The 26,145-nt window shown below is 55.6% G+C and overlaps 1 protein-coding gene across 2 annotated transcripts; it reads right to left on the bottom strand.

Moving 5' to 3' along the window:
• Positions 1-726: 726 nt before the first annotated feature.
• SLC37A2 (solute carrier family 37 member 2) lies at positions 727-26,145 on the bottom strand. 2 transcript variants are annotated; one of them, XM_008259829.4, is made up of 19 exons: positions 25,809-26,145; positions 14,429-14,510; positions 13,901-13,991; positions 13,703-13,781; positions 12,114-12,249; positions 11,667-11,743; positions 9,063-9,229; positions 8,476-8,513; positions 8,081-8,230; positions 7,739-7,829; positions 6,369-6,431; positions 5,261-5,346; positions 4,728-4,776; positions 4,524-4,597; positions 4,220-4,298; positions 3,992-4,089; positions 3,678-3,742; positions 3,418-3,474; positions 727-1,556 (listed from the first exon to the last, which is right to left on the bottom strand). In XM_008259829.4, the coding sequence occupies exons 1-18, from the start codon at positions 25,865-25,867 to the stop codon at positions 3,444-3,446; spliced, it is 1,515 nt and encodes a 504-aa protein (XP_008258051.1). In that variant the 5' UTR covers positions 25,868-26,145; the 3' UTR covers positions 727-1,556; positions 3,418-3,443. The 2 variants fall into 2 exon arrangements, with proteins under 2 accessions (XP_008258051.1, XP_008258061.1); XM_008259839.4 differs by lacking the exon at positions 3,418-3,474.

Genomic DNA, 26,145 nt, shown 5'->3' with positions numbered 1-26,145 from the left:
CTGCCCCCTTCCAGGGCTGGGCTAATGAGTGGCATAGCTGTCAGATGACTCACTCTCTCTGCGTGTTTTCTGCATATTGTTTATAAGTGCTTTGGTATTCTTATCTTATCCCCTAACTAGACAAATTCCTCACAGTCAGGGAGTGTAGTTAATGCTTGTCTCCCTTAGCACCATTTTCGGGACGAGGAAACAGACCTCCACAGAGCCGCCCACTCCACCCTGATCTGTCTGCAGCAAAAGGAAGGTTGAGGACAAGCCAAGAAAACTCTGCTCCCGGCTCCCTTCCCGGAGGCAGGACACAGCCCCACGCGGCCTCTAGCAGGATCGTGTCACCACCTAGTGGCTCGAGTGAGTAACACAGACAAGGTCTTCAGTGTTGAGTGCGGCGTAGGCTGCAGCTCCTGCCCTGGTAGGCTCCGAAGACTCCTGCTTTCAGAGCCCCAGTGAGCATCTGGCAGGACAAAATGTACCAACTTGTTATCACTGGGGTGTACACGACCTATTTTAGTGTTGCGGTTCCAGTTTCAGTTCCAGCTGAAACACCAGCCCACAAGGTGTCGCAGTAAAGGCAGCGGTTGTTATCTTATATGGGACTCCAGGCTCCTACACCATCAAGCCTCACATGCTCTGGGAATGCCAGTTGTCACCAGCCCCAGCACGAGCTTGTGGTCTGGGGACTCCATTTGTTGCCCTGCCACGCCCTACCAAGGATGAGCAAGGCACCACTGGCAAAAGAAATCTGTATTGGCGCTGATGGGCAGCTGTAGAGGTCAGGTGGCAATGCCAAGAGCCAGCGCCACCTGTAGCAACGCAGGACTCCCAAGACAGGGGTGGAAGGTAGGAACACAGGGTAGAGAAGGGGCTACGGGTGGCCCATGCAATGATCTGCATACAGAGCAGCCACAGGAATGCACCTGCTGGCTCACTCATGACCTGCTTGTTTAGGTCACCATAGTGCCTGTGCTGAGGGCAAAGTCCTTTGCCTGTGCCCACCGTCGGCTCCAGCCCCAGAGAAGAGCTGGCATGCAGTGGGCACTCAGTAACAATCAGCATTTCATTCTCAAAGTTCTTACTGCACACACTGGTATTTTCAGTCCTGCCCCTTCATCCTGGCCTCACAACCACGCTGACCCAGATGTCATCTTGCACTGTGACAGCCGGGCTAGGACCAGCGTAAGGCAAGGGTCGGCAGGTGCACAGGCCCGAGAGCGAGTGCTCCTCTGAGTTCTGTGCCCGAGGTCGCTCTTTGCCTCACCCTCGTCCCAGTCCTGGCAGAACCGCAGTGGTACTTCCATCACAGTGCGCAAGCTCAGGCCCTTGAATCTCCCATTTCCTCATGCTTGGCAGTCCCCGTCCCGTGCAGAATCTCCCATTCTCTTAGCAGCCCTGTGAGCTGAGTTCAGCTGCGTTGGGCTAAGCTGAGCTGAGTGGGCTGATGTTGGAGGAAGAGGTTTTGCCAAACCCAACCATGGACGTTTCCAGTGTCTTTCACTTTGGGGACCCCGCTGGGACCCTCCATGCTTCTCCTCCAATCGGGGCCTCATATTTCTTTATACCTGAATGGAGAGGAGAGAGGTGATGGAAGAGAAAGTGAGACCCTTAATTGGGGAGAGAGGAGGCAGGCTTCCAGGGCCCCTTAATAACTGCCTTTCATCTCTGCGCCCTATAATTAGGGCCCCCTCTCACCTCTCGGGCAGGGAATAGCAAGGCAGGAATATGCACACACACACACACAAGTGACAAGCTTAAAAGGTATGTGAAACACTGTGCGGTGTACAGCCACATTTGACAGCTTTACAAAGCACCATCTCATATCCCATCTCATCGCAGCATCGGATCAGCCCTGCTGATAAGCACACATCTGATAAGCACACTTGCATCAATGTCTATGGCCACAGGGACCGACGCTGTGGCGTAGCGGGTAAAACCGCTGCCTGAAGTGCTGGCATCCCATATGGGTGCCAGTTTGAGTCCTGGCTGCTCCACTTCCGATCCAGCTCTCCGCTATGTGCTTGGGCCTCTACACCCGTGTGGGAGACTAGGAAGAAGCTCCTGGCTCCTGGCCTCGGATTAGCACAACTCCAGCCGTTGCGGCCATCTGGGGAGTGAACCAGTGGATGGAAGACCTTTTTCTCTCTCCCTGCCTCTGCCTCTTAGTAACTCTGCCTTTCAAATAAATAAATAAATATTAAAAAAAAAATCTATGGACACAGAGGTTCAGGGAATGGGAGCCTGGGCGGAAGGGCATGCCCGCGTTTCTAGCGCTGAGTGAACAAAGAAGCCAGGATTGCCCAGGGGTTTTGGATTCCAGGCCTAGCACTCCACACACTCCCTCACCAGCCTGCCTCCAAGAAGGGCCAGCTTGGGGCAGCAGCAGTGCAGAGAAAGGCAAACGACCCACAGAGGTGAGTCCAATGTCAGGCCACACAGAAGGTTGATGCTTATCTCATGGGCTCTGCCACTCTGTTCTCTGACCTCCAAGTGAGAACAGCGTCCTCCCAAGGTGGCTGAGAGATGTGCGAACGTGCATCGGAGACTGCACCCAATCCCAGGCTCCTCCCTTTCCGCTGCTTCCCTCCTCTGCCGCTCTGCCCTGAGGGCCGCCCCAAAGGAGAACAGGTGGAGGAGCACTGGGTCACGCTTGCCAATCCCTGCGTCCCCGAGCAGGACCAGGGCAGGGCCTGGCAGGATGGGCCCTCCGGGACCACTTCCTGCTTCCCCTGATTCTTCCTGTTTTCCATTTTACCCTCTGGATGAGGATTCTTTAAGGGAAGCACTTGTCCAGACACTGTGCTGGTCACCATGGCCCCAGCAGGTTCTCCCATCCAACCCAAGTGCAGACAGTTCCTTAGCAAGAGCTAAGAGCTCTCAGAAGGAGAGCCTGAAAGGGCACGGGGAGAGGGGCGCCCAGCCACCAGCACCAGCGGGCAGCCCCTGCCTCAGCCACTGGTCTATGCATACCACCTATATGCCCGCCACCACTGGCCACCAGGCAGAGAGCGCACCAGGACAGCCCCCAACACTTGATTTGAATTTTGTTTCACAGGCCTTGATTGGCAGTTGCTGCATGCCCTGGACAGAGGGGCCAGATGACCTTGGTTTCTGAACTGCAGGTGGCACTTGCAGCTCCGTCTGAGTTCAGAGAGGAACTGGCCACACCATCTCTGCCTCCTCTGTCCGGGGGACACACGTAAAACCCTAACACCTTCCCTCAGAGGAGAGACTACCAGCCCCCGTGGCGTCTCAGACCCCTGGGGAGACGCTTCCCAAGCACCGGGCTCTCCTCGGGGCCCAGAATCTTTGCGCCTGGCTCCCGAGGAGAAAGGAAAGGTGCGGAAATCACGCTGAGGAGACACGATTTGCATGCAGCCCACGTCCTCGTGGCGCATTAGCCACAGACTCGCAGCAAATACTCACAAAAGTCATGGGACTTGAGGAAAATACTATCGCGGGCAGGTTAGGGCCAAACTAGAGCTAGGGAGACACACGGGGACAACAGAGGACAGGTTAGCAGGCCGGGTGAGGGTGCTTCACACAGGACGTCCAGGGGCTGGCCCAGCGTTCCCAAGGTCTGGGCGGGACTGGGCTCAGCCTGGGTTTAGAGAAACTGAGCATTGAGTGGCTTCCCATAAGGAATAAGGCTGGGAGAGGGGCCTGCGGCTCCCTGGGGGACTCACCCTCTGCCTCTGCTCAGGGATGCCTTCCAAGCCAGGATCTCTTTGTATACCAACCGGCAGAGGAGCTGCGGGGAGAACAAGGCACAGAGGGCAGGCAGGGCACCATTAGCATGAGGACCCATGAGTGTCCCGTGTCAGGTGCAGTGCTGGAAGGAAAGGCGGCAGGCATGCGGCTTCTTTTGCAAGGGCCCCCAGGAGGTAAGAACTGTGAGCACAGCTCAGCTGTCTGCATCATCCCAGAGACCCAGTGGCCAATGATTGGGCCTCCAGGGCTCCAGCCTGGCGGGACAGAGCCCCCCGCCATGAACTCTTACCAAACAGGCCAGCACATCGGCAGAGATGAGCATGTAGAAGACATTATTCCAGCCTGTGGGAGATATGAGCCCGGCCAGCAGAGGTCCCAGAGCCGCACCTGCTCAGAGCACACCACGTGAGAAGGGGATCCGCACCTGCCCGCCCAAGTGACAGCAGTGCGCCAAGGGGTCTGCCCACAGCACAGCTCAGGGCTCAGCTGCCAGGAGCCGAAAACGAGGGTTACACACCTACGGAGCCGGTGCCGTCGATGATGGCCGTGACGGTGGAGAGGGCCTTGGCATTACCCTTCAGGCTCTGGTGAGTGCCCTGGGGCAGGGGGAGAGGGCAGAGTAGGGAGGCCTGAGCTGAGCGGCACCATGGGAAGGACCAGGATTGGTAGAGGGACTGACTCACAGAGGGTAGTGACGGGGAGGAGAGAGGGGCCGTGGTGGGCTCTGAAGGCGTTTGAGGGTCTCGCCTCTGCAGGGTGTGTCAGAAAGGGACCTGGGGACAAAAGCCCTGACCAAGCCCCCAGGAAGTGACCCCACTCACCAGGTCAGCGGAGACAGCGGTGGTGATGAGTGAGTAAGGGCCGTTGACCAGGGCCCCGCAGATGATCAGCATCACTGCGACAGTAGCAGGGACAGTGTGGTTAGATGGCCCCCAGCCCTCCCCCTGAACCCCCGAGCCATCCTCCTGGGCCTCCAAGACAGTGCCTCTCCCGGGGCCTGGCAGGAAGTGGAACCACCTCCTCACCTATGGAACTGATGACCCCGTTCTGGCCGATGTAGTTGTACAGGAACATCTGAGAGAGGACAAGGGGAGGGCGGAGTCACTCCCCGGCTCCCCTCACTGGGCTGGAGCACGGAAGTGTGGGACAACCCTCTCCTGCCCTGGAACCCCACATGTCAGCTTATTCCTTCTCCCTCTCACTCCACACTTCTCAGATCTTACAGGTGTCCCGGGGACGAAGGGTCTAAAACAGGGTCTACTGCTTTCTGTTTCCCCCCAAAGTCTTCTCTCATGTCTTGTGACCTTGACCTCTTCTCATTTCCTTGGCCAAAGTGAGCAACTATTCTCCTTCTCCACCACAGCCAAATCCTCATTAATCCCTTCCCAAAATTCCCTTTCCAGGGTGCCTGTTCCTCTGCTGACCCTTGCTTCTCCACCCCTAACGCGTGCGCAGGGATGCACACACGTGCATATGCGAGACAGCCATGTGTGTAGATCCAGGATGCACCCATGGAGGCTCACAGGCACACGCTCTTCACCCTAGAGGGTATACGCACCATGGGGGCAGCCAGGATCAGCATGACGCAGCAAGTGGTGGCCCTGCCGTTGGTATAGTCCGAGATGAGCCCTGCCATGATGCCACCTGGAACACACACCCACACACCCACTCACACACTGCCACCCGGGCAGCCCACACCATCCCTCATGGGGTCCTCATTGTCCTCTCGTCCTGGCCAGCACTGGCCTGGGCCTATCATAAAAAACCAACAGAGGGGCTTGTGTGTGGCCTAGCAGGTAAAGCCATTGGCTACTACACAGGCATCACATATGGGTGCCAGTTCGAGTCCCGGCTGCTTCACTTTTTTTTTTTTTTTTTTTTTTAGGATTTATTTGAAAGTCAGAGTTACAGACGGGGTGGAAGGAGACCTATTCACTGGTTTACTCCCTAGATGGCTGCAACTGGCTGAAGCTAGGAGCCAGGAGCCAGGAGTTTCATCCAGATCTCTCATGTGGGTGCAGAGGCCCAAGGACTTGGGCCATCTTCCACTGCTTTTCCCAGGCACATTGGCAGGGAGCTGGATTGGAGGTGGAGCAGCCAGGACTCAAACCAGGGCCCATATGGGATGCCAGCATCCTAGGCAGTGGCTTAATCCACTGCACCACAATGCTGGCCCCTGCTCCACTTCTGATCCAGCTCCCTGCTAATGCTCTTGGGAAAGCAGTGGAAGATGGCCCAAGTGCTTAGGCCCGTGCATCACATGGGAGATCTGGAAGAAGCTCCTGGCTCCTGGCTTCAGCTTGGCCCAGTCTTAGCCATTGTGGCCATCTGGGGGGAGTGAAACAGCAGATGGAAGATATCTCTCTGTCTCTTTCTCTCTGTAACTCTGCCATTCAAATAAATAAGTAAATTAAAAAAAAAAAAAAAAAAACAGCAGGGTTTCATCCTCTATAGCCCTCCCTCTACCTGTCACTGTAAGAAGACCAAACCCAAGGCCATCGTTTTTAGACTCCCCCATAGGAGCCGAAATGAGAGAAAATACAAAAGGCCTTCCCTCTCTGGCACCAGCTGCCCAGGTCAGGGCCCACTGGACCTGGCCCTTCTTCTAGCACCCCCACAAGAGGAGCAGGGAAGACAGCCCCCTGGGAGAGCAGGGCAGGCCTCACCTATGATGCCGCCGACATCGAAGAGCGTGGATAGGTCCCCGGCCTCCTTGGCACTGAAGTGGGCTGTGGGACACACACACATGTAGTCAGAACAGGGGCTCAGGACACCCACCCTGGAGGGCCAGGGAACCCATCCATCTCCACTGCCTCCTTTTCAGACCCGTGGGGCAGTAATTGGCCAGGGCCACGGAGGAAGCGTGTTGCAGATTGGGGTGGATGCCCAGTCCTGTACCGCCCTCTTCCCCAGCGGGACGCCCCTCCCCTGCAAGCCTGGGGTCTGGGCCCTGAGGACCCAGTCCCAGGGGCCATCCTCCTACAGCACAGCTGCTACAGACTGGGCCTCAGTCCCCCGGTCCAGCCGGCCGCTTTCTCTGCTCTGCTCCAACTGTCCGGCCGATCCCACCGGGAGCTTTTCCCTGTCACCTTAGGTCTCTGCTACTAAACAGAGCCGGAAGGGAACTTGCAGGAAAAACGGGGAGCCCGAGCCCCACCCTCAAGGTTGACTCATGTGCTGAAGTCAGCACCAAGGCCACAAACAAAGAGTCGCAGTGTCCATGAAACCGCCCCGGTACTCTGCCCCTATCACAGGCAGGCCCCTTGGGCAGACTGCGAGGCAAGCCTCGGCCTGAGGTTCGGCCGCGTGACTAATCCCAGCGCAGCCTATCTGGAGCAAGTACATGTGCTGCAGGGCAGCGTCGGTGCCCCGGGGCTGGCAGGGAGTGCAGCGGCCCTGGGTAAGAGGTCTGAGGCTCCTGGGGGCTGGGTAGAGCAGTCCCACCTTTGGAAAAGCCAGAGACCCAGGCCGGGTGGACAGGAAACTTACTTTTGCAACCACAAAAGCCATCATGCCTCATCTATGTGTTCTTGGGCAGGGGCTGGGGCAGGGAGAGGCAGGTGAGAGGAGTGTGCAAGGTAGAGCAGTACTCCCAGCTCAGCCCAGCCGGCCCAGGACACTGGGGTCACTGCCAGGCTACCTGGTGGGGGGCAGCTTGATTGGCCCTCTTCCTTGGGCTGGGGGAGGGATGCAAAGGGCAGACTTTTACAGGACCGCAATCCTACCCACCTAGGAGCCAAGCATCCTGGAGAGGGGTTCTCCTCCATACAAGCCTGGGGAAGCAGGTGGGGAGGCATGCAGTCTCCTAATGGTCCCCTACAGTAAGGGCCTGGAGCTAGTACATGGGGCTGAGCTTCCCACTGCACTAGCTAAATCTCACTGGGTCCCGGGAAAAGTGGCTTGGGAGAAATCTTGCCTATGCTAGAATCATCTGTCACATGTGGGCTTCCTCTCCCACCAGCGACGGCCTGGAGACCTTCCTAGACTGGACACCCTCCTAGACTGCTCCCCTCGGCTCTTCCTCCCTCGGACTCACCCACATTGAAGATGTAGAGGGGCAGCCAGTAGAGGAAGGTGTAGCTGACCAGCTTCGCAAAAAGCAGGCACAAAGAGAACTCGATCACACCCTGGAGAGCAGGACAGAGGGCGTGATGCCCAGGGCGCAGCTCAGCACCACCCCAGGACTGTCCATCATCCACACCCAAAGCAGCCTCAAGCACATGTCCAAGCTTGGTGAGGCAGCGTGCACCTGCTGTTCCACACTGCATCCAGACACGTCTCCCACAGCGCCCTCCCCAGGCAGGCCACCCACCCTACACATGTATGCACGGAAAAGTCTAGAGAGGCCCTGCCTTCCTTCTGTCCCAACCCGTCTCACCGGGATCCTGAGCGCCCCCAGGAAGCTGATGGCAGCAGGCTCAGCGCAGGGCTCCTTGGAGCTGGTCGCAGCCTCCAGGCTGCTGTCCCTGTTAGAATAGGGACCATTCCCGGGGTCCTCAGGGTTGTCCTGGTCCTCGTCTGGCCCGCCCTGCACAGGGGAGAGGAACCCGTGTTGTGAGCTGGAGGGGGTGCAGCCCTCTCCTGGGCTGGACTCACGGCCAGGAACCAAACTTGGGGAGCCAACCCAAGGGCCTGACATTACATCTGTGAAGGCACTGGGGGGTTGAGCTCCCTCTCCAGTCTCCCCCCTTCCTGGGGAGCCGTCCCTCTGCAAGGAGTGGGACAGGGGGCGGGGACAAGGCTTCTCGGGCTCGGGCTGGGGCTCACACTCACGTGGTGCTGAGGAGGGGTGCAGTCCACGTCCTCTGGATCTGAAAGAAACCAGCCTTCTAAGGAGCCTCCCAGCGGCCAGCCTGCTCTAGGTCCAAGCCATGCAGGCAGCCAGCCCCACGCCATCCTCAGTGTGCTAATGCACATCCCACATGTGGAATGTGCAGGAACCCAGGCCTGGCCCTCTTAACAACCAGCGGTGGGCTAAGATGTGGCTGTGAACATCTGGCCTTGCTAACTCAGGAGGCTGTCCAAGCATGGGGAAGACAGGCTATCTGCACCCAAGGTGAGACATCTGTTCCCCTAAGAAAGCTCCTTCCCCTCCATACCCCCTCTCACACCTCTGCTATGGACCAAAATCGGTAACTACACTGTCTCATGTAAGCCTGCAGACACCCTAAGTAGTAGATAGTATTGTTATTCCTGTTTTGCAAAGGAGAAAACCTGGCCTCCAGGGGATGTTTTCCAGAGTCACCACTGGGCTCCCAGCTCCATGACCTGTAATCTTTCCTGCACACCGCAGTCTCCTCCCGGAAGCAGAGAGGCTCGAGGCTCCCCTGGGTGCCCAGTGGGGACAGAGGGGTACTCACATTCGATGAGGAAGAGGAAGGTGAGGACACCCACAGCCCCGGTGATGATGCCAGGGACCACAAACGACAGGCCCCACTGGTCGTTCACCCAGATGCCGGCGATCAGGGAGCCCAGGATGTTACCCACGGATGTGTGGGAATTCCAGACGCCCATGATGAGCCCCCGCCTGGAGCAAAAGGGGGGAAGAACAGAAAAGGTTAAAAAACAATGTAAAAGCTGTGGCGCAGCAGGTTAAAGCCCTGGCCTGCAGTACCAGCATTCCATATGGGTGCCGGATCTAGTCCAGGCTGCTCCACTTCAGAGCCAGCTCCTTGCTAATGTGCCTGGAAAAGCAGTGGAAGATGGCTTGGGCCCCTGCACCCTGGTTGGAGACCTGGAAGAAGCTCCTGGCTCCTTCCTGGCTTTGCATCAGCCCAGCTCTGGCCATTGGGGAGTGAGCCAGCAGATGAAACACACCTCTCTCTCTCTCTCTCTGTCTCTAGCTCTCTCTGTAAATCTGTCTTATAAAAAAGCAGCATATTGTTCAGGGCAACTTTTGCAGCAGGCTCAAAGGCTGGCTACTGATGGCCTCCAGGAGCCACCGAAAACCAGGACACTCAAAGACGTGGTCAGGGAGAGGCAGAGGCCTCTGCTGGGGTCCCACTGCCCTGGGCTAGCTCCCCAAGTGAGCACCCACAGGGCTTCCAGGCAGGTGCTGTCTACTCAGTGAGGGTGTGCCCCCCCTTTCTTCTCTTCTGCCCCATGGACCTCATTCTAAAGCAGCAGTCCTCAAACAGGGGGTTAAGCCTCCCAGGGGACATCTGGGAACAGCTGGGGACTTTTGATTGTCACAGCCTGGGGCTGGGGGCATACTACTGGCATCAGGTGGGCACACACCAGGGACGCTGCTAAACCCCCCACCAGCGCATAGGACATCCCCATTGCTCCAAGAGTTTAAGAGCCGAAAAGGTCAACGGGACAGAGGCTGAGAAACCCTGCTCTAAAGCAACATTTTTTTTTTCTTTTTCTTTTGCACAAAAGCCAGTTCAAGGGGGAAAACAAACAAACAAAAAACAAAAACAAACAAACAAACAAAAAAGCAGAACAGTTTCACAGGCTGCTTTTTGCCTTCATTGGAAATGGAAATTCAGGAACAGGCATTTAGCCTAGCAGTTTTGTGTGTGTGTGTGTGTGTGTGTGTGTGTGTGTGTGTTTTTGACAGGCAGAGTGGACAGTGAGAGAGAGAGAGACAGGGAGAAAGGTCTTCCTTTTTGCTGTTGGTTCACCCTCCAATGGCCGCCGCGGCCGGCGCGCTGCGGCCGGCGCACCGCGCTGATCCGATGGCAGGAGCCAGGAGCCAGGTGCTTTTCCTGGTCTCCCATGGGGTGCAGGGCCCAAGCACCTGGGCCATCCTCCACTGCACTCCCTGGCCACAGCAGAGGGCTGGCCTGGAAGAGGGGCAACCGGGACAGAATCCGGCGCCCCCACCGGGACTAGAACCTGGTGTGCCGGTGCCGCAAGGCGGAGGATTAGCCTAGTGAGCCGCGGCGCCAGCCATAGCCTAGCAGTTAAAATGTTGGTTAAGACGCCTGCATTCCACATCAGTGTGCCTGGGTTCATACCCAGCTCTGGCTCCTGCCCCAAGCTTCCTGCCACTGCAGACCTGGGAGGAAGCAGCAACGGCTCAAGTAATTGGGCTCCTGTCACCCACGTGAGACTTAGAGTGTATTCTTGGCTCCTGGCTTTGGGAGTTCTCTCAGTGTGTCTCTCTCTGTCCCTCTGCCTTTCAAATAAATAAATAAATAAATATTTTTAGAAGTCCTGCAACTTTTAAAAAGAAATGGAAATTCATCTGTTATGAGGGAAAAAAAAGTACAAGTGTACTTCAAAAAGTTCAGAGAAAATGGAATTAAAAGATAAGTTTATTGGTGAAGGGGGCAAGAAGATTAAAATCCATGCACGAAAATGTGTATTCTGAGAAAAGTATGCATTAAAGGGCTGGTGCTGTGGTGTAGCAGGCTAAGCTGCTGTCTGCACTGCCAGCATCCCATAGGGGCACCAGTTCATGTCCCAGCTGCTCCACTTCCAATCCAACTCCCTGCTAATGGCCTAGGGAAAGCAGTGGAAGACGGCCCAGATGTTTGGGCCCTTGCTGCCCATATGGGAGACCTGGATGAAGCTCCTGGCTCCTGGCTTTGACCTGGCCCTGCCCTGGTAGTTTAGGCCAACTGGGGAGTGACCCAGCAGATAGAAGATCAAACTCTCTGCAACTCTTTCAAATAAATAAACAAACCTTAAAAAAAGTATGAATGGATTTCAAAACTGTTTGCACCACAGTACATTTTTAATTTACTTTTAATAAACTTTTAATTTCATTTTCCCATGAAGTTTTTGAAGTCCTCACATAGAACCAAGGGTACTTGTTCTCTGGGTTAAAGCCTCGTTGGCGAGAAGAGCAGCACAGCTCTTTAGCCACTGAAATGTTTGAATCTCGGCAGGTGAAAATCGGTAAGGGGGAGAGAGCTTTCTAATCTTTCCTGCCGAGATTACATCAGAGGCCCTCGAGTGACCACGGGAACCCCTGCCCTCCCTGGCCGTTCCCTCCCCTCTTCCTCATCACTCACTTCCCCTTTCCGAACCAGTTGCCAACGCAGGTCACCACGGAGGGCCAGCCTGTGGTCTGGACGAGGCCATTGCAGATCTGCGGGGAGAATGGCAGAGGGTGGGACCTGCCTGGGCCATGCACCCAGGTGCCGAGGGGCCCTCTACACCTGACATGATGCACCTGGCCTTCCCTTCATAAGCATGTCCACACACACCCCAGTGTCACGTGCTGGTTTCTCTGCGGTAGGAGCTCAGGAAAGTGCTCCAGGCAGACTGGCCTGGACACAACGCATGGCATCGGGGTGGGGAACTAGGGCCCCCCGCAGGGTGGCAGAAGGGGCCCTGGCTGGGAGCAAGGAGGCCAAGTCCCCATCTGCGATGACCTGGGTGGTTGGAAAGGACCAGCGGTCCCCAGGGTCCTTTCTGCCATAGGAACCAAGAAGTGAATGCAAGACGGAGACTTGTACCTGGATGAGCACAAAGTACCAGAGCATGTGGATGTTCCAGAAATATCCCAGGCCAAAGAGCGACGTGAAAAGGCCACTGAGTAGCATTCCAGTTGACAGGTAATAACGGAGGGGGAGCCGCTCCCCAAAAATCCCACTGGAACAGAGAGGGGGGTCTGTGGTTAGTCTCCCATGTCCACTCCTCAGATCTCCACCACGTGCAGCTGGAGCAGCCCTGGCCCAGACGGCCGCCCATGACCTCTGTGCTGCCTCGCGTCATGGGCAGCCTCAGCCTCACTTATCGGACCCCTCTGCCCTCCCTGACCCTGCTGGCCAAGCCGTGACACTGCCCATCCTCCTCCCTCCTGGCTGGGCACCCTCTGTCACCGGTTTTCCCCCCAGAGCAGTCTCTTCAGTACCTGTACGGTTTAACCACCACCTATCTGCCCAACAGCCCGGCTGTGTATCCTCAGCCCCGGTCTGCACTGCAGAGCTGCAGCATCACAACCAGGGGCCCTCCGGACATCTTTGCTCGGATGTCCCCAGAGCACTCGAAATGCAGCCCCCTGAGCTCCACTGCCTCCTTCTGCCAACCAGGCCCCTGCCCGAGCCCTCACCAAACACCTGGCCACAGAGACCAGACCTGAAGCCACCCCTGCCCCCAACCCCTCCTCCCCAGCTTTCTCACTCCGTCTCCGAGGGCTGCCCTGTCCACCTCCGACACTCTGTCACCGCAGCAGGGACTCGAGCCTTCCTCATCTCTGCAGCCCAGGCTGTCGTCAGATTGGGCTCTCAGGACACCAGTCTGGCCTCCCACCCTGGGAGTTACCTATCTCAGCTCAACACCCTAGGGTGCTATCCCTCGGGGGCTGCCCCTCGCCCAGGCAGGACACAGACCCTCTCTGTAACTGCATCCTTCCACCCAGTCTCCAGCTTCACGATCCCAACCCTCCTTCCTCGTCACCAGGTCGTTTGTCATCTCCTCCAAGAAGCCCTCCCTGGCCCCTCTTCTCTAATCCCAGCCTGGACTAAGTGACCGAGCTCCCAGGGCGGGGGAGGAGGGGTGCCGAGGGCCACGTCTGTCACAGCGCCGCCTCCCTGTTCTGCCATCAGCTACTGAGGTACGGACAGGCCACCCCTGCGGTGAGCTCTCAGAGGAAGTGCCCTGCCTTATGCAGCTGTCATGCCAGACAGTGTGCACCACACCTGCTACACCAAGTGCATGCTTGCTGTGTGCCCGTGCCGACGCAGCCCAGGGTAGGGATGGTCCTGGCTCTCTCTGCATCCGGGGCTACCCCTAGAGAACCCAGTCTACACCTGCCAACGCTGCTCTCTGAGTGAAGAAACCCAAAAGCAGCGCCCAGGAAGGCCTGACCAGGAGCAGGGGTTGCCAGCAGTGGAGTCGGCAGGTGAAGGAGCAGACCCCGGAGACCACGGTGAGGACAGGAGGTGGGGCAGGAGCTGATGGCACGAGAGGAAGTCTTGGTCTCATTCCCACCTCAGGGAGCCATCAGCTTTCTCACCTCAGCCCAGCTGCCCCCGGGTTAGGCATGGCTGGACGGGGAGAGGACAGAAGCTTTGAACCATCCACCCTACGCAGCTCTCGTTACCTGATAAACATGCCAATGGCATAGGCCACAAGGAAGGCGTTGTCCACAGCCCCCAGCAACTCCTTGTAGTTGTCCTGGTCTGAAAGCAGATGGGAGAGACAGAAAGCTGGCTGCCCGGCTGCCCCTGCAGGAAGCCTCTCTGGCTCTGGACAGCCCCATCTTGAGGAAGAGGGAATGGGGAATGTGCCCTGCTCTTACCGAATGGGGCCCAGCTGCACCACGTGGTGTCATTGGGGCTGTGGGTGTTGTTGACGGGCTCCAGCTCCGAGCAGTTCTGGTGCAGGCGACTCTGCAGAGGCATTGGCATACACAGGTCAGGGCTCATCACCTCACGCCAGCGTCCACGTGGCCCAGATTTCAGAAGGAGCCACCCTCGTGCTACTGCCTCCCCACCATATCCCAAGTCCCCCTGCTTTTGCTGGCGCCATCTCCTGCAGGGATGGACTACAAGGAAAGTGGTCACATCGGACCCACACAGCCCAGGGGCCCTGCTCTCCTATCCCATCCACACCCACCAACACAGCTGTCTTGAATAAACGCAAAAGGAACACCTAGAGCGACATCCCTGGGGAGAAGAGCTCCTAACGTGGGTCTGCCAGGGGGCAGGGAGCAGCTTTGGGAACCACAGCCAGGGTACGGGAGGGCTATGGACTGAGGTCCAGACACTCTCGTGCATTTCTGCCGGCACCAGCATCTCCGGCAATCTTCCGTGCTGCCCGGCCTCACCTTGACGACGCTGATGGGCTTCCTGGACATGTGGTAACAGGTATAAATGAGGAAGGTCAGCAGCAGGATGAAACCGCGGAACCTGCAGGAGAAGCAGTGGTGGGGCTCAGCAGGAAGTCAGGCCTGGCTGGCAGCACTGGGCAGCCCCCCACCTGGGCCCACGCTGCCGGCAGCCACAGCCACAGCCTCATCGGCTCTTCTCCCTCACACCCCACTTGGAGACACAAGTTTCCCTGGGCACAGAGGCCAAGGGAAGGCAACGAACAAATGCTCACAGGCCAGGGGGACAGGGAACTGATCTCCCCAATGCTGGCTGACCCCTGGAGTTGTAACAGAGCTGGCTCAACCCTGCATGCCCCAGGGAAACCCCTCCTCCTGCTCCAGCCCCTGGCCACCCCGCTCTGCTCCTGTCCAGCCTCTCTAAGGTAAGTGCGCTCAGTCTGCACAGGAGTGACGGGGACTGGGGTAGGGGGATACAATGGTTTGTAAAATGTCAGAAATGATGGGCGAAGCTCAAAGGTGGATGCCTGTCTTCAAAGTGAGGCCAGTGCTCCTCTTAAGTTGGAACACAGCAGACACAGCAGCTGCTTGGGCCCCATTAGAAGAAGCCCAGACCATAGCTGAGGATGACTCAACAGTGGGACAGCTGGCCCCAGGCTGGCCCGTTCCCCTCCAGACAGGAAGATCATTCTTTCCAGCCGTGGCTCCCACACCTCATGTGCCTTCTCCCACCCCCTGCCTCTCGGCCCTTGTGCTGGTCTGGGATGGAAAGAACGGTCCAGTGGGGCTGCACTCAAAGTTTCCACTGCACCGCGGCCCCTTCCCCTCTCCCGAAGGCCTGAGTCACCAGCAGGGCATCAGCTGAGCCGAGTCAGCAGCCCGTAGTCAGGAAGGACATGGAGAAGAGAGCTCGGTCTGGTCCCCAAGGCTGGGAGGAAGGGCCGGGCATCAGGAAAGAACCGTGGCCTTGGCCCATTACAGCTCTCGCGAGAGGGGTGGGAGCCCTGAGTCCGTTCCTTCCCCCACCCCTGCGGACCCGATGGCAGACACTGGATGTTCACCCTGCGCTGCCTGGGAATCTGCTCCAAACCCCAGCCTCACTTCCCCAGGGCCGTGCCGTGAAGCAATGCGGCCTGACACTTGTGAAATAAGGAGTGTTTTCACAAAGTTGAATTTGGGTTGGGCCATGCCTCCTGCACCCTTGAACTTGAGCTTCCTATCTGGGCCCATCACCTCCATCGCCCATGGTTTGTCTTCTTAAGGGAATGAAGCTACACCAGCTCTAGCACTTTCCTTACACATGCCAGTGCCTTGGCATTCCGTCAGAACCATGTTCTAACCGTGTAGTCTGGATTTCATGCTGCTCCACGCCTGACCTCTCGAGCCACCTGGCTACCTCTCTCTGGCTACCTGCTCCAAGGGCCTGTCACGGTGACTGGCATGGGCAAGCTTGGTGGCAGCAGGGTTTTCTGGGTCCCACCGATTGCCGTGTGGCTCAGGATTCCTGGTTCAGGGGCTCTGAATTTGGAGAGGGCACCCCGCTGCAAAGAACAACCGATGGAAGAAGACAGAAGCTCCACAGTTAACCCCAGCTCAGCGCCCTGCCCGGGATGCTGCAGGGTTCTGGAGAAACACGGCAAGCCTGCGGGACTTTCTCAATCCTTTATAGGTGGCCTTTTGCGTGTTACTAAGACTTCATGCTTCTGGTGCACATGGGCTGCTTTCCCCTCCATCCGGGGGGGGGCCAGGCATTGTGCTGGGGATCTGGCTACAGTGAGAGGACCCCTAAGAGGGTCCACCGCCCTCCTGCAGCCCCCAGGCAGAATCGGTGCTATGAAAGAGGGTGGCCCGGAAGGACAGAGGTGGGACACCGAGCCCAGTGGGATGGGAGCAGTGTCAGGAAAGGGTTCCCGGAGGTGAGGCTTCAGTTGCACTTTCCAAAACAAGGAGGAGGTGGCCAGGCCAGCGGGGCTTAGGCAGGAGGGACGTGCCGGGGAGAGGAAGCAGTGTGTGCAAAAGCACAGAGGCGTGAAATAACACTACCTATTTGGGGAACTCTGCATCAGTCAGGACATCTGGGAGGTGGGACTGAGCCAAGCACAGGAGGACAGGTGGCTGGAGAGGAGGCAGGGTCCTGGGGTCCAGGCTGTGGAATTCAGGCCATCTTTTGAGGGTACTGGGAAGCCACTGCAAGGGAAGGGACTTCCTAGGTCTAGGATGCTCTGGACAGCAATGAGGCTAAGGCAAGTGAAGACCCAGGCCTGTACCCTGTTGACTCTGGAGGGGAGCCCCAGACAGGCTTCCTCCTTGCAGGGCAGGGCTTGTTCCCTGTGCCTTCTTCATCCTGCTGGCCACTCCCAGGCACATGGCAGCAACACAGGGCCCCAAGCAGATGCCTGCCAAGGACCTGCTGACTCTAAGACAAAAGAGCAAGGGCTTGGGAGACAGGCAGAAGCCTAAGCCTGTTTGCTCACTGGAAAAGCAGGGTATTTATAGCCTTTCTTGCAGGATGAATGACAGGTTAGCAAGGTGGTGACCATCACAAGGCCCCCAGGAGGCACTTAAAAATGGCAGCTGGTCTTGTTTCAGATGAGGAAGAGGAGCTAGAAGGGCTGAGGCAGCCCAGGCTGCTCTGCTGTGAGAGCTGAGTGAGGCTGGGGGCTGGCACCAAACTCCTCTGAGGAGTGGGGGTTCAAGGTCTTGGAATCCCTGGAAGGCAGAGATTTGGGGGCTGTGTCTGCCCAGGATGCCAACCTGGATTTGCAGGAACACAGAGATCCGCTGAAGCTGTACATGACCCCTGCAGAGCTTGCCTGGGGTGGGTCGAGTACCTATGGGGGAACCTGCTGGGGCCATCCCACTGCTTCTCAGGGTCAGACAGGAGGCCAGCAGGAGCTACACTGGCATCTGACCCCTGCGGGGAACCGGACACCCAAGACAGGAGGAGAGTCAGGATTCCTGGGGGTCAGAGATACTCAGCTGCGCTGTGTGGTGCTAGGCCTGGCCTTGGCCTCTCCCAGGACTTCCTGCCTAGACTCCGGAGAGTGGAGGGATGAGCTGAAAGTCGCAGGCACGGCCTCCTCTCAGAACGGTGCTTCTTCCATTCCCATTTGTGAGGTGTGCTGAGGCAAAGCCAAGAGGCCACAGCTCAAAGGGGCGGGGAGACACGGGTCAGGACTCAGCTGGGCTAGGCTGAGGCCGAGGCTGCCAACCCCAGGCTAACTCACAGAAAGACAGCTGACATGCAGCCTTGTGCGCTCGCGGGTTTCACTTCTCTTCCTACAAGTCCTTCCTGCGTGAATCGAGAGGCCCCAGAAGGGGAGCAGAGGGCAAAATATGCACAGCTGGGTCTTACCTAGCCCCGGGGTAAGGGATGGCAGCTCAAGGCTGGGCCAGGCTGGGCCAGGAGGGTGAAGGGACAAGGCCCCCAGGCTGTTCCAGGCGGGGCTGGCTGCCCCATGACCCTCTAAGTCTTGGTTAGCAAGAGGTGCCAGCTCCTGGAGTCCCACCTCCTCCCACCGGATGCTGGTTACTGAGTAACCAAGTCAGATAGAGAGAGGAACTAGCTATCTCTCAGCTAATACAGTCCCCTTATTCCTCTGAAGGCAAGTGATAATAGCTTTATAGATCTTGTTAAGACTTTGCACTAAGAAAGCTTGTGGGATAGGAGCAAGGAACAGTATGTCCCAAAGTAAGGACGGATCAAAAACAAACAAACAAGGCCCCCAAAGAACATTGCACCTCCATCATGAACACAACAGAAAAACAAGAACAAGCACAGCAGAGCGCTCCCAACCTAAGAGTTGGTCAAGGACTCTCTGTCTCCTTGGTGCCTGCCCAGTCATCCCTGCTAGGAGATGTCGAGGGCTGCTCAGGAGGCTGGGCGGGCTGTGGCTGGAGGTGACCTTGGCCCTGGCTCTGAGGAAATGGACTAAGTGGCCTGTTCTTGGATGTGCCTGTTCTAGGGTGAGATCTAAAAAGGATAGAGGGTTGGGCAGGTCAGGGCCAATTTTGACAGTGACACCACCTCCACCCCCTGCCGAGTCCTCCACCACCACCCTGAGATATCCCGGTGGAGAAAGGCCAGCCCAGAGTAGATACCATAGGACAATTGTCCTGAGCCAGGCCTGCAGCCTGTGAGATGGGACAGGGGCAGGCCAGGTCAGGAGGCCCCTGAGGACTGAGGGCCAAAGCTCACCTGGGACGGGGAGTCAGCCCAAGGAGTCCCTTGTTTTTTGTCCTCTTTCTCGGGCTGCGGCCTGGGTGCTTGCTTAGAGGAAGCAAATAGACCCAGGGCTTGGCTGCCAAGATCCTTCACAGGAAAGGGAGCCATTGGCTAGCAGTCCCAGGGACCCAGGACAACCCAGGGCTCTGAAATTCATGACTTGAATGGTGATGTTTTTTAGGAGAGAGGAAGATACAGGACAGATTGCTTTGCTCTGGGAAGAAAGCTGAGTAGGGACCTGGAAGCTCGGATAAAGAGAAGCCGCGGCTGCTTTGTGCAGGCAATTGCAGCAACAGTGGAAGAGGGTGAGGGTTGTGAGCCTGGGAAGTAGTGGCCGACGCGCATGCAGGCTGTGGGAAGGGTACACATGGGAGCGTGTTGCTGATGGCAGAGCTGTGTCCTTCCTGGGGAGGGGACAGGAGCTTCCCTCCCCCCACATCATGTCCTCTCCCACTCCTCCAGAGCACCAAGGGCCCTGGGGATGAGCCATGAGCCAGAGGCCGATTGGAGAGCTGTAATACAGTCACCTAGCCCAGTCACACACGCACACACAGCCACCTTCGCAGCGACCAGGTAGGGGCCCCTGGGCTTTGGGGACCCCACCCCTGGTGTCTGTCTTCATGCTGTTGTTATTTGGAGACCGCTCAGCTCCAACCTCAGCTCTTGGTTGGTGCAGCTTGGACAGAAGAAATCATTTCTGTCTTCCAGACCAGTCTGTGGGTGAGTCAGACAGCCCCACCCACAGCCAGTGAGGTCTGCTCTGTAAGGGGGGGAAAGAGGAAACAAGGGAAGAAGAGGAAGCGCTGTGACAGCTGGGGCAGAGGCAGTCACGAGGGCTGGGGGATGGACAGGCAGGGCCACATGAGCAGCCTGGGGCTGGCAGCAGGCAGGGTGGGCAGAGCCTCCCGGTCCCCAGGCTCCCTCCTCCCTTTGCAAGAGCAGGTCTTCCCATCACAGCGCACCCATAAGCAGCTCTTGTTGCTGCCCTGACCAAGCAGCTCCTCACAGTAATCAGGGCAGAAGACAAGAGAAAGGAATCTGGGCGGCACGAGGGGCCTCCAGTGTGACCCAGGACATTGGCAGAATAGGGAAAAAGACATCAGACTTAAGCTAAGGAGGTGTCTTCATGTCTGCTCCTTCCTGTGTCCTTGGACGAGCTGTTGAACCTCTTTCAGCCTCCTGTTTGATCTTCTTTTAAATAAGATAATAAACTCCTACTGCACAAGATTGTTGTAAGGATGAAAGGAAAACAGAAAGGGGTGTGACGGGATCCGGCACGCAGCAGGTTCTCTGTTGGTGCGCGGCCCCTTGTCTTTCTCCCACGTCTTCCCATGGTGCCAGGATCTGGCGGTGGAAGGCCTGGCCCGCGTGGCCGCCACCAGCACCGCCGTGGCCCTTTCCGGCTGCGGTGGGAAGATCAGGGTGTGGGGAAAACAGCAGCAGTGTGGGAGTTCACTGTGCCTGCTCCTCCTGCCAGCCCGCTTCGCCCCCCACCTATTCCTGCTCAGCCAGTGCTGCCTCACCTGGTCCCTCCTCCCACAGGCTTCTCTTCCCCACCTCCGGAGCTGCGCCCCCTCCCAGGGCCCCAGGAAATGGGCCCTGCCCTGTAAGCACCAGCCACAGTCATGTCTCTGGAAAGATGCCCATGCTGCCAGCTGCCCCCAGACATGCCCACGCTGACGCTGGCACAGAGGCAGGGAGCCAGCCAGGCCCTGGGCCCGGGAACCCCGGGATGCTCAGGGGCTCTGAAATGCCCTGAGCAAGCTCTCCGCCCCCACCCTGGCAGAGAGGATCTGGCAGGAGGAAGATGAACACTAACATCTTCCTGGGCAGGAAGAGGATGTCCCTGATGTTGCTGGAGGCAGCTGCCTCTGCACACCAGGTGCCACCTGCCCCATCTCCCGAGACTGTGCCCTCGGCCCCCAACATTCCTACCAGCTGTCTGGGGACAGGCCATATGTGCACCTCCAGTCCTCACTGGCTCTGTGGCCTCAGCTCAGAATCCCTCCAGATCCGCCCAGGTAGAGCCTACCTGCTCCCCACACAGAGGACGTATCCCTCCCTGCACAGATACTGAGAAGCACCTCGAAAGAACCAGACATGCCAGGCTCTGGGCTAAGAGCTTAACAGTGTCTCATTGAATCCCACCAAACCTTTGTAACGTAGGCACACTGAAATTTCTACCTTACAGCTAAGCAAATGGAGTCTTTGTCATTTCAAGTGATTTGTCTAAGGCGGAAGGGCCAGGTGACACTATCAGCAGGAGGACAGCAGAGAGCCCAGGAGCGTAGGAGTCCCACAAAGCTGGGTCAAGCTCCAGCTCGGTCACTGACCAGGGATGTGCTGTGCTGGCCCGGCTGCTTCACCTCTCTGCACCCTCACCTTGCCCATGGAGCTCTACAGGGAGGATATGTGCCACTGGCTTCACATTTCTGCAGGAATTACAAGTTAATAATACCCGGCACAAAGCAGGAGGAAAAATGAATGGCCAGCAAGTAGTGTGTACTCAGAACTTAGTATGAGTACTTTGCACGCAGTACCTCACAGCAATCTTAGAGAGTAGGTTATCACTACTACCCCTCCAGCTTCCTACTCCATTTGCTTCATTCCCTGCCCTGCTCCATGGCTATGCGTGAAAGCATTTGGTTCATTTCTGATGCCATTTCAGACTCTATGACTTGACCCTGTTTGCCTCTACCCAGGGCCAGTCTTTCATTTAGTATAGGAGGAGTGATTGGGTTAACTTCTTATCTGTGATGATAATAACGTCATCTGCAATAACAACAGTACAAGCCACCATTCATCGCAGGCTTCCTGGATGCCGAGCAGTTTACACGGGGAAGCTTTAACACCTTAAGTGTTAGACATGCTTGAAAAGGGGACTCTTCAAAACGACCTCGAGTGGCCGCAGAGTGCGTGGTACATGAGAAACATCAACGTCTGTCACTCCGCACCTAGAGCAGCGCCTTCTCAAAATGTCCACTTGGCATACACATGCTCTGTCTGGTCTGAGCCTTGGTTCCGAGGCGGCAGGCCCATGTTGCAACTGTCTTCGCAGGCCCCTCTCCGGCCCCATAGCCTGCCTACAGTAGAACTACGTCCCCTGTGGTGCTGGATGGGAATCCAAACCTATATGATAGTGGCAGAGATATAGAGATGTACAGCTGTGCACTCACGGTAACAAGACTTGTTTTCATTGATTAAGGAGGAAAAAGAGCAGTTTTACTCCCAAGTAACATGACTGGTTGTTCCAGAATAAGAGATAGGTTTGTGGAGAGGGAATTTGATTTACTTGGGCTTATGGAGTCTGCAAAGCCATTAAGTATGTTAGAATTTTGCCAAAGCTGGTTCAGTTTTGATGAGTTTATTCATATTATTTTCAAAATGAAGGCTCCTGGGAAATTGCAAAGATGTGTTCTTTCACCTCTAAAAAGGAAGGTGCCATAAATAAATAGGCTTGGGGCCAACATTGTGGTACAGCAGGTAAAGCTGCCACCTGCAATACCAGCATTCCATACGGATGCTGGTTCATGTCCCTGCTGCTCCACCTCTGATCCAGCTCTCTGCTAATGTGCCTGGGAAAGCAGCAGAAGAAGGCCCAAGTCCTTGGGTCTCTGAATCTACAAAGGAGATCACATGGAGTTCTGGGTTCCTGGCTTTGAAGTGAACCAGCCCCAGCCTTTGCGGCCAGTTGGGGAATGAACCAGCAAATGGAAGCTCTCGCTCTCTCTAACTCTGCCTTTCAAGTAAATAAATAAACCTTAAACAAACATATATATTTAATTAGGCTTATTTAGTATCTCATGGGTGGGAATAACTGTCCTCTCAGAAAAGATACTCAGCCTTCCCTAAGTTAAATTTATACACAAAAGGCTTTATTATCGACACCAATATTCCACAAATGATACGCTGTATGAGAAGTTCCAGATTTCTCAGTGACCATGAAATGCTGCTGCTCAGCCTCCTGCCAGCGCTTTGACCAATGACAGCAGTATTCGATATTAGCCATGATTTCAGTCATGATTTGAAATGTTGTCAGGGCTGCAACTTCACTTGTTCAGCGTGAAGCATCTTCCAGGCCAATAGTTTTCAACTGGAATGTGTGCATCAGACTTTCCTGGAGAGTTTTATTAAAATATAAATGCCTAAGACTAACCCCAGACTTACTGAATCTCTTTAGTTGACATTCCTGGGATGTTATGTAAATCCCAGGATTTTTTATATGCTACATCTGAAAGAATTACATACATTCGTTTTTATAAACTGATGTAACATTTGCTGTCTTTGGAATCACCCTGATTATGTTTATAGACACCATCTTGTCTTTGTTGTTTGGAGTAGTTTATTTTTCTTTTATAGACACAGGAGCAATCAAATGTCCTTGTCAGTTGCATTATTTCTTTTTGTCCTGAACTCTCACTAGATTGTCCACTTTTGAAAATTATCAGTAGTAAGTTAGCCAGGGCTTTTTACTCTTTGTCACCTACAGGTAGTTTCTGTTTTACTCGGATGCTTCCTAAAGGCTCTGTAATCAGCCACAGATTAGAATTTTTATCTTTAACAACCAAGAACTGTCTCAGAAAGCACTGCACAGAGCTTCTGATGACAGCACTTAGAATTCAAAAATAATACACCCTACTGGACTGAGTCAGGAGTTCCCTAACCCTTTATTCAACAGACCCATGGGTTTATGAGATGCCTAGCCCAAGAGTCAATGGAAAAGATGAAGTGTTCTCAAAAAGTTCATGGAAAATGAATATTACGGAAAACATAATGCATGGATTTCTAATTTTTTCAGACCAAAATGAATTTATCTCTTATTTCCATTTTTCCTTAAACCATTTGAACTCAATGAACAGATGAAGGATGATTGCTGTCATTTATATTTGGAATACTGTTATAGTGTTCTATTTTCTGGATAGGTGTGTCATGAAGATGTTTTTCTTCCTAGGCTACTGCCACTTGAACACTGCAGTAGATCTGACTTTTGTAAGCTGAAATGAGACATTTATGAATATCTAATTCTCTCTCCTTGTCTCCTTAGAATTCATGAACACTTATTGAGTCTCCTTGTTTGTCACAGGGATATGGCTGTTTGTATGAGTTCAACAAGAACCTGTCCTTTTTATGAGAGCATAATTAGAAAAATGGATTATGCAATCAAGGCCTTGCCTAAAAAGCTGTATTTGACAAGGTTGCCTACCTACTCAGATGTAGCCAACCAGCCTTAAGGAACTAAGGTTCACTGTATGGAGAAAATACTAGTAAAATCCTCCCAAGAAAGCTGACTTACTGGGTTCCCAGCCTTATAAATACCAGGAATCCTAGGGTCTTTGGAGGACCTTAAGAAAACAATTTGTCCTCACCTGTAGGTACAGCAGGTAAAACCTTATGGAGCCAATTTCTTGGGTTGGCTTCCTAATCTCAAGACAAGAAATACTAAACAGATTCTAAGTCCAATCCGGGATTCCGAATGAACACTTCCTGCCGAGCAAACCTAATAAGACCTATCTGATAAATTAACACTCTTGCTGTCCTTATATAAATAATGAGATAACATCTTACCAGACCAGCTTTATAATCTTTCTTGGAGATTAGTCTTTATCAAAACAGGGGAGACTGGAAATAAAAAGTCTGTTGACAGAAAAGGATGCATTATCTAGAGAATTGCCCTCTAGGTTATCTGGTTCCAGCCTTTCCTTTATCTGATTCTGGATTTTCATTGACCTAGAGCTAGTTTACAATAGGTAAAACAAGGCATAGGCAAGTGGCAAGTCACGTGAAACATGTCTGTGGACTACAGTTTCCTTAATCTTCCCTCCCAACCCCAGGAAAAGCCAGTTTGGCCTCAGTGTTCTTTGGACTCTGTTATTCTTAATTGTGGTAAAATAGACATAACATAAAATGTATCATTCTAACCATTTCTCCATGTGCACCCCAGCGGCACTGAGGGCATGCTCACTGCTGTGCCATCATCACCACCAACCACCACCTGAACTCTTCCCGCCTTCCCGAATGAAATTCCCATAGGAACCCAAACGCCCTATTCTCCCTCCCTAGATCCTCCTTGGAGACAACTATAACATCTCCGGCTCCCCCACTAGGAGTAAAATAAAATCTTTCACACATGTTCCCTTCCGTATCCTCATGGGAGTTAACATTTTAGTTCTTCCTGAAAAATGGCTTTATTTTTTTTTCATTCCCAAACTCAAAGAGGAGCAAGTCAGCTCTCTGAAAGAAGCTTGGAAGCCACGCGGTCCAACCCCAAAGGGAACGTGCCTAGGGCGACCAACTGTCCTGCTTTGCCAGGGACTGGCATTTGGGGAGGGGGGACAGGAATCTTTGTTTTTAAAACCAGGACAAGTCGGTCACCTTTAAAAAGTGTCTGCTGTGTCTAAAGGGGAATCTCCAAGTCTTATGACTTTAACTTGGGAATCCAGCCGCCTACTGCACTATCATCTATCTGCTTTTCAAGACAGGCCAGGAATCCGGCTATTTTTGTTAAATTCTGTAACGTCTATGTGACGGCCACTAACGCAATACTAAAAATCGCTGGGCAGACCAGGCAAACTGCTCCAGGCTTTGAAGGTGCCTGATGAAGAGTCGCTGAGCCTCCTCCACCCACCGCCCAGCCAGACACGTGGCCTCCGCGGCCCTGTAGTGGAAGCCGTGTGACCACCCAACTGCCAGCCACCTGCCTGGCTTCCAGGTACGTCTGGGGCTGGGACCCCTCAGGGCAGGCTCCCAGAGCCACTGAGTTCTGGCTTCTGTGTCACCCAAGGGCTAAAAGAGGCCAAAAGGACACTCGGCGTCTCCAGTGGCCACCTTTTCCCTCCACCTCCCCCGGGACTCCGTTCCCCAGCCAGCAAGTGCCAGTCCCTCGGTGCCCAGTGAGAGGCAAGTGGGGCGCCCTGCAGGTACCCGGTGTGTGTCTGTGGCAGTGAGGACCGTACGCCGCACGCGGCGAGATTCGCAGGCAGCCTGCTCTTCGCCGGCGTCTCGCCGCCCGAGAAGCCGGGGACGCAGGCGCGCGCCACCGACGGAACCCGCGGCCAAACCCTGCCGGACGCCCCGGCTGACCGGCTCCGGCTCCCCGACGCGGCCCGGGGCGAGGGACGGTTCCAGCACAGCGTACCCCCTCCCAGCCCTGCTCACCAGCTGTCCCTGGAGAAGGCACGGAGGAACCAGACTCCCGGAGCCAGGGAGGACCGCATCTTGCTCGGCCGGTATCCGAAGCTCAGTCGACGGAGGAGGGCGCAAGCCGGGTGCGAGTCCCAGGCCGGCTGTCAGCGGGGTTTAAATGCCCCGCCGGCCGGCCCGCCCCGGTCCCGCGGCCGGACGACAGGAGCCCCCGCCCCCTTGCACCTGACCGCCCTCCGGGTCGGGCCGGGCGCAAAGCGGCTGGCCATCCCCGGCGGGGCTCGCCGGCACCTGGGCCTTCTCGCGCTTGACCTCCGCGCCAGCCCCTGACAGCTCGCAGTTTCCGGGGCTC

The sequence above is a fragment of the Oryctolagus cuniculus genome, chromosome 1 (assembly GCF_964237555.1).
Source record: "Oryctolagus cuniculus chromosome 1, mOryCun1.1, whole genome shotgun sequence".
Lineage (NCBI taxonomy): Eukaryota > Metazoa > Chordata > Mammalia > Lagomorpha > Leporidae > Oryctolagus > Oryctolagus cuniculus.
This window is presented reverse-complemented; position numbering and strand designations above follow the sequence as displayed.

Bases quoted from the DNA above. Each gene is read 5' to 3' on its own strand.
- SLC37A2 (XM_008259829.4), bottom strand. From the start codon at position 25,867: ATGCGGTCCTCCCTGGCTCCGGGAGTCTGGTTCCTCCGTGCCTTCTCC. The intron at 4,598-4,727 runs GTGAGGAGGTGG...CTACTGTCGCAG, and splicing joins CGGGGTCATCAGTTCCATAG to TGATGCTGATCATCTGCGGG. The intron at 3,743-3,991 runs GTAAGAGTTCAT...TTCTCCCCGCAG, and splicing joins CCGATGTGCTGGCCTGTTTG to CTCCTCTGCCGGTTGGTATA.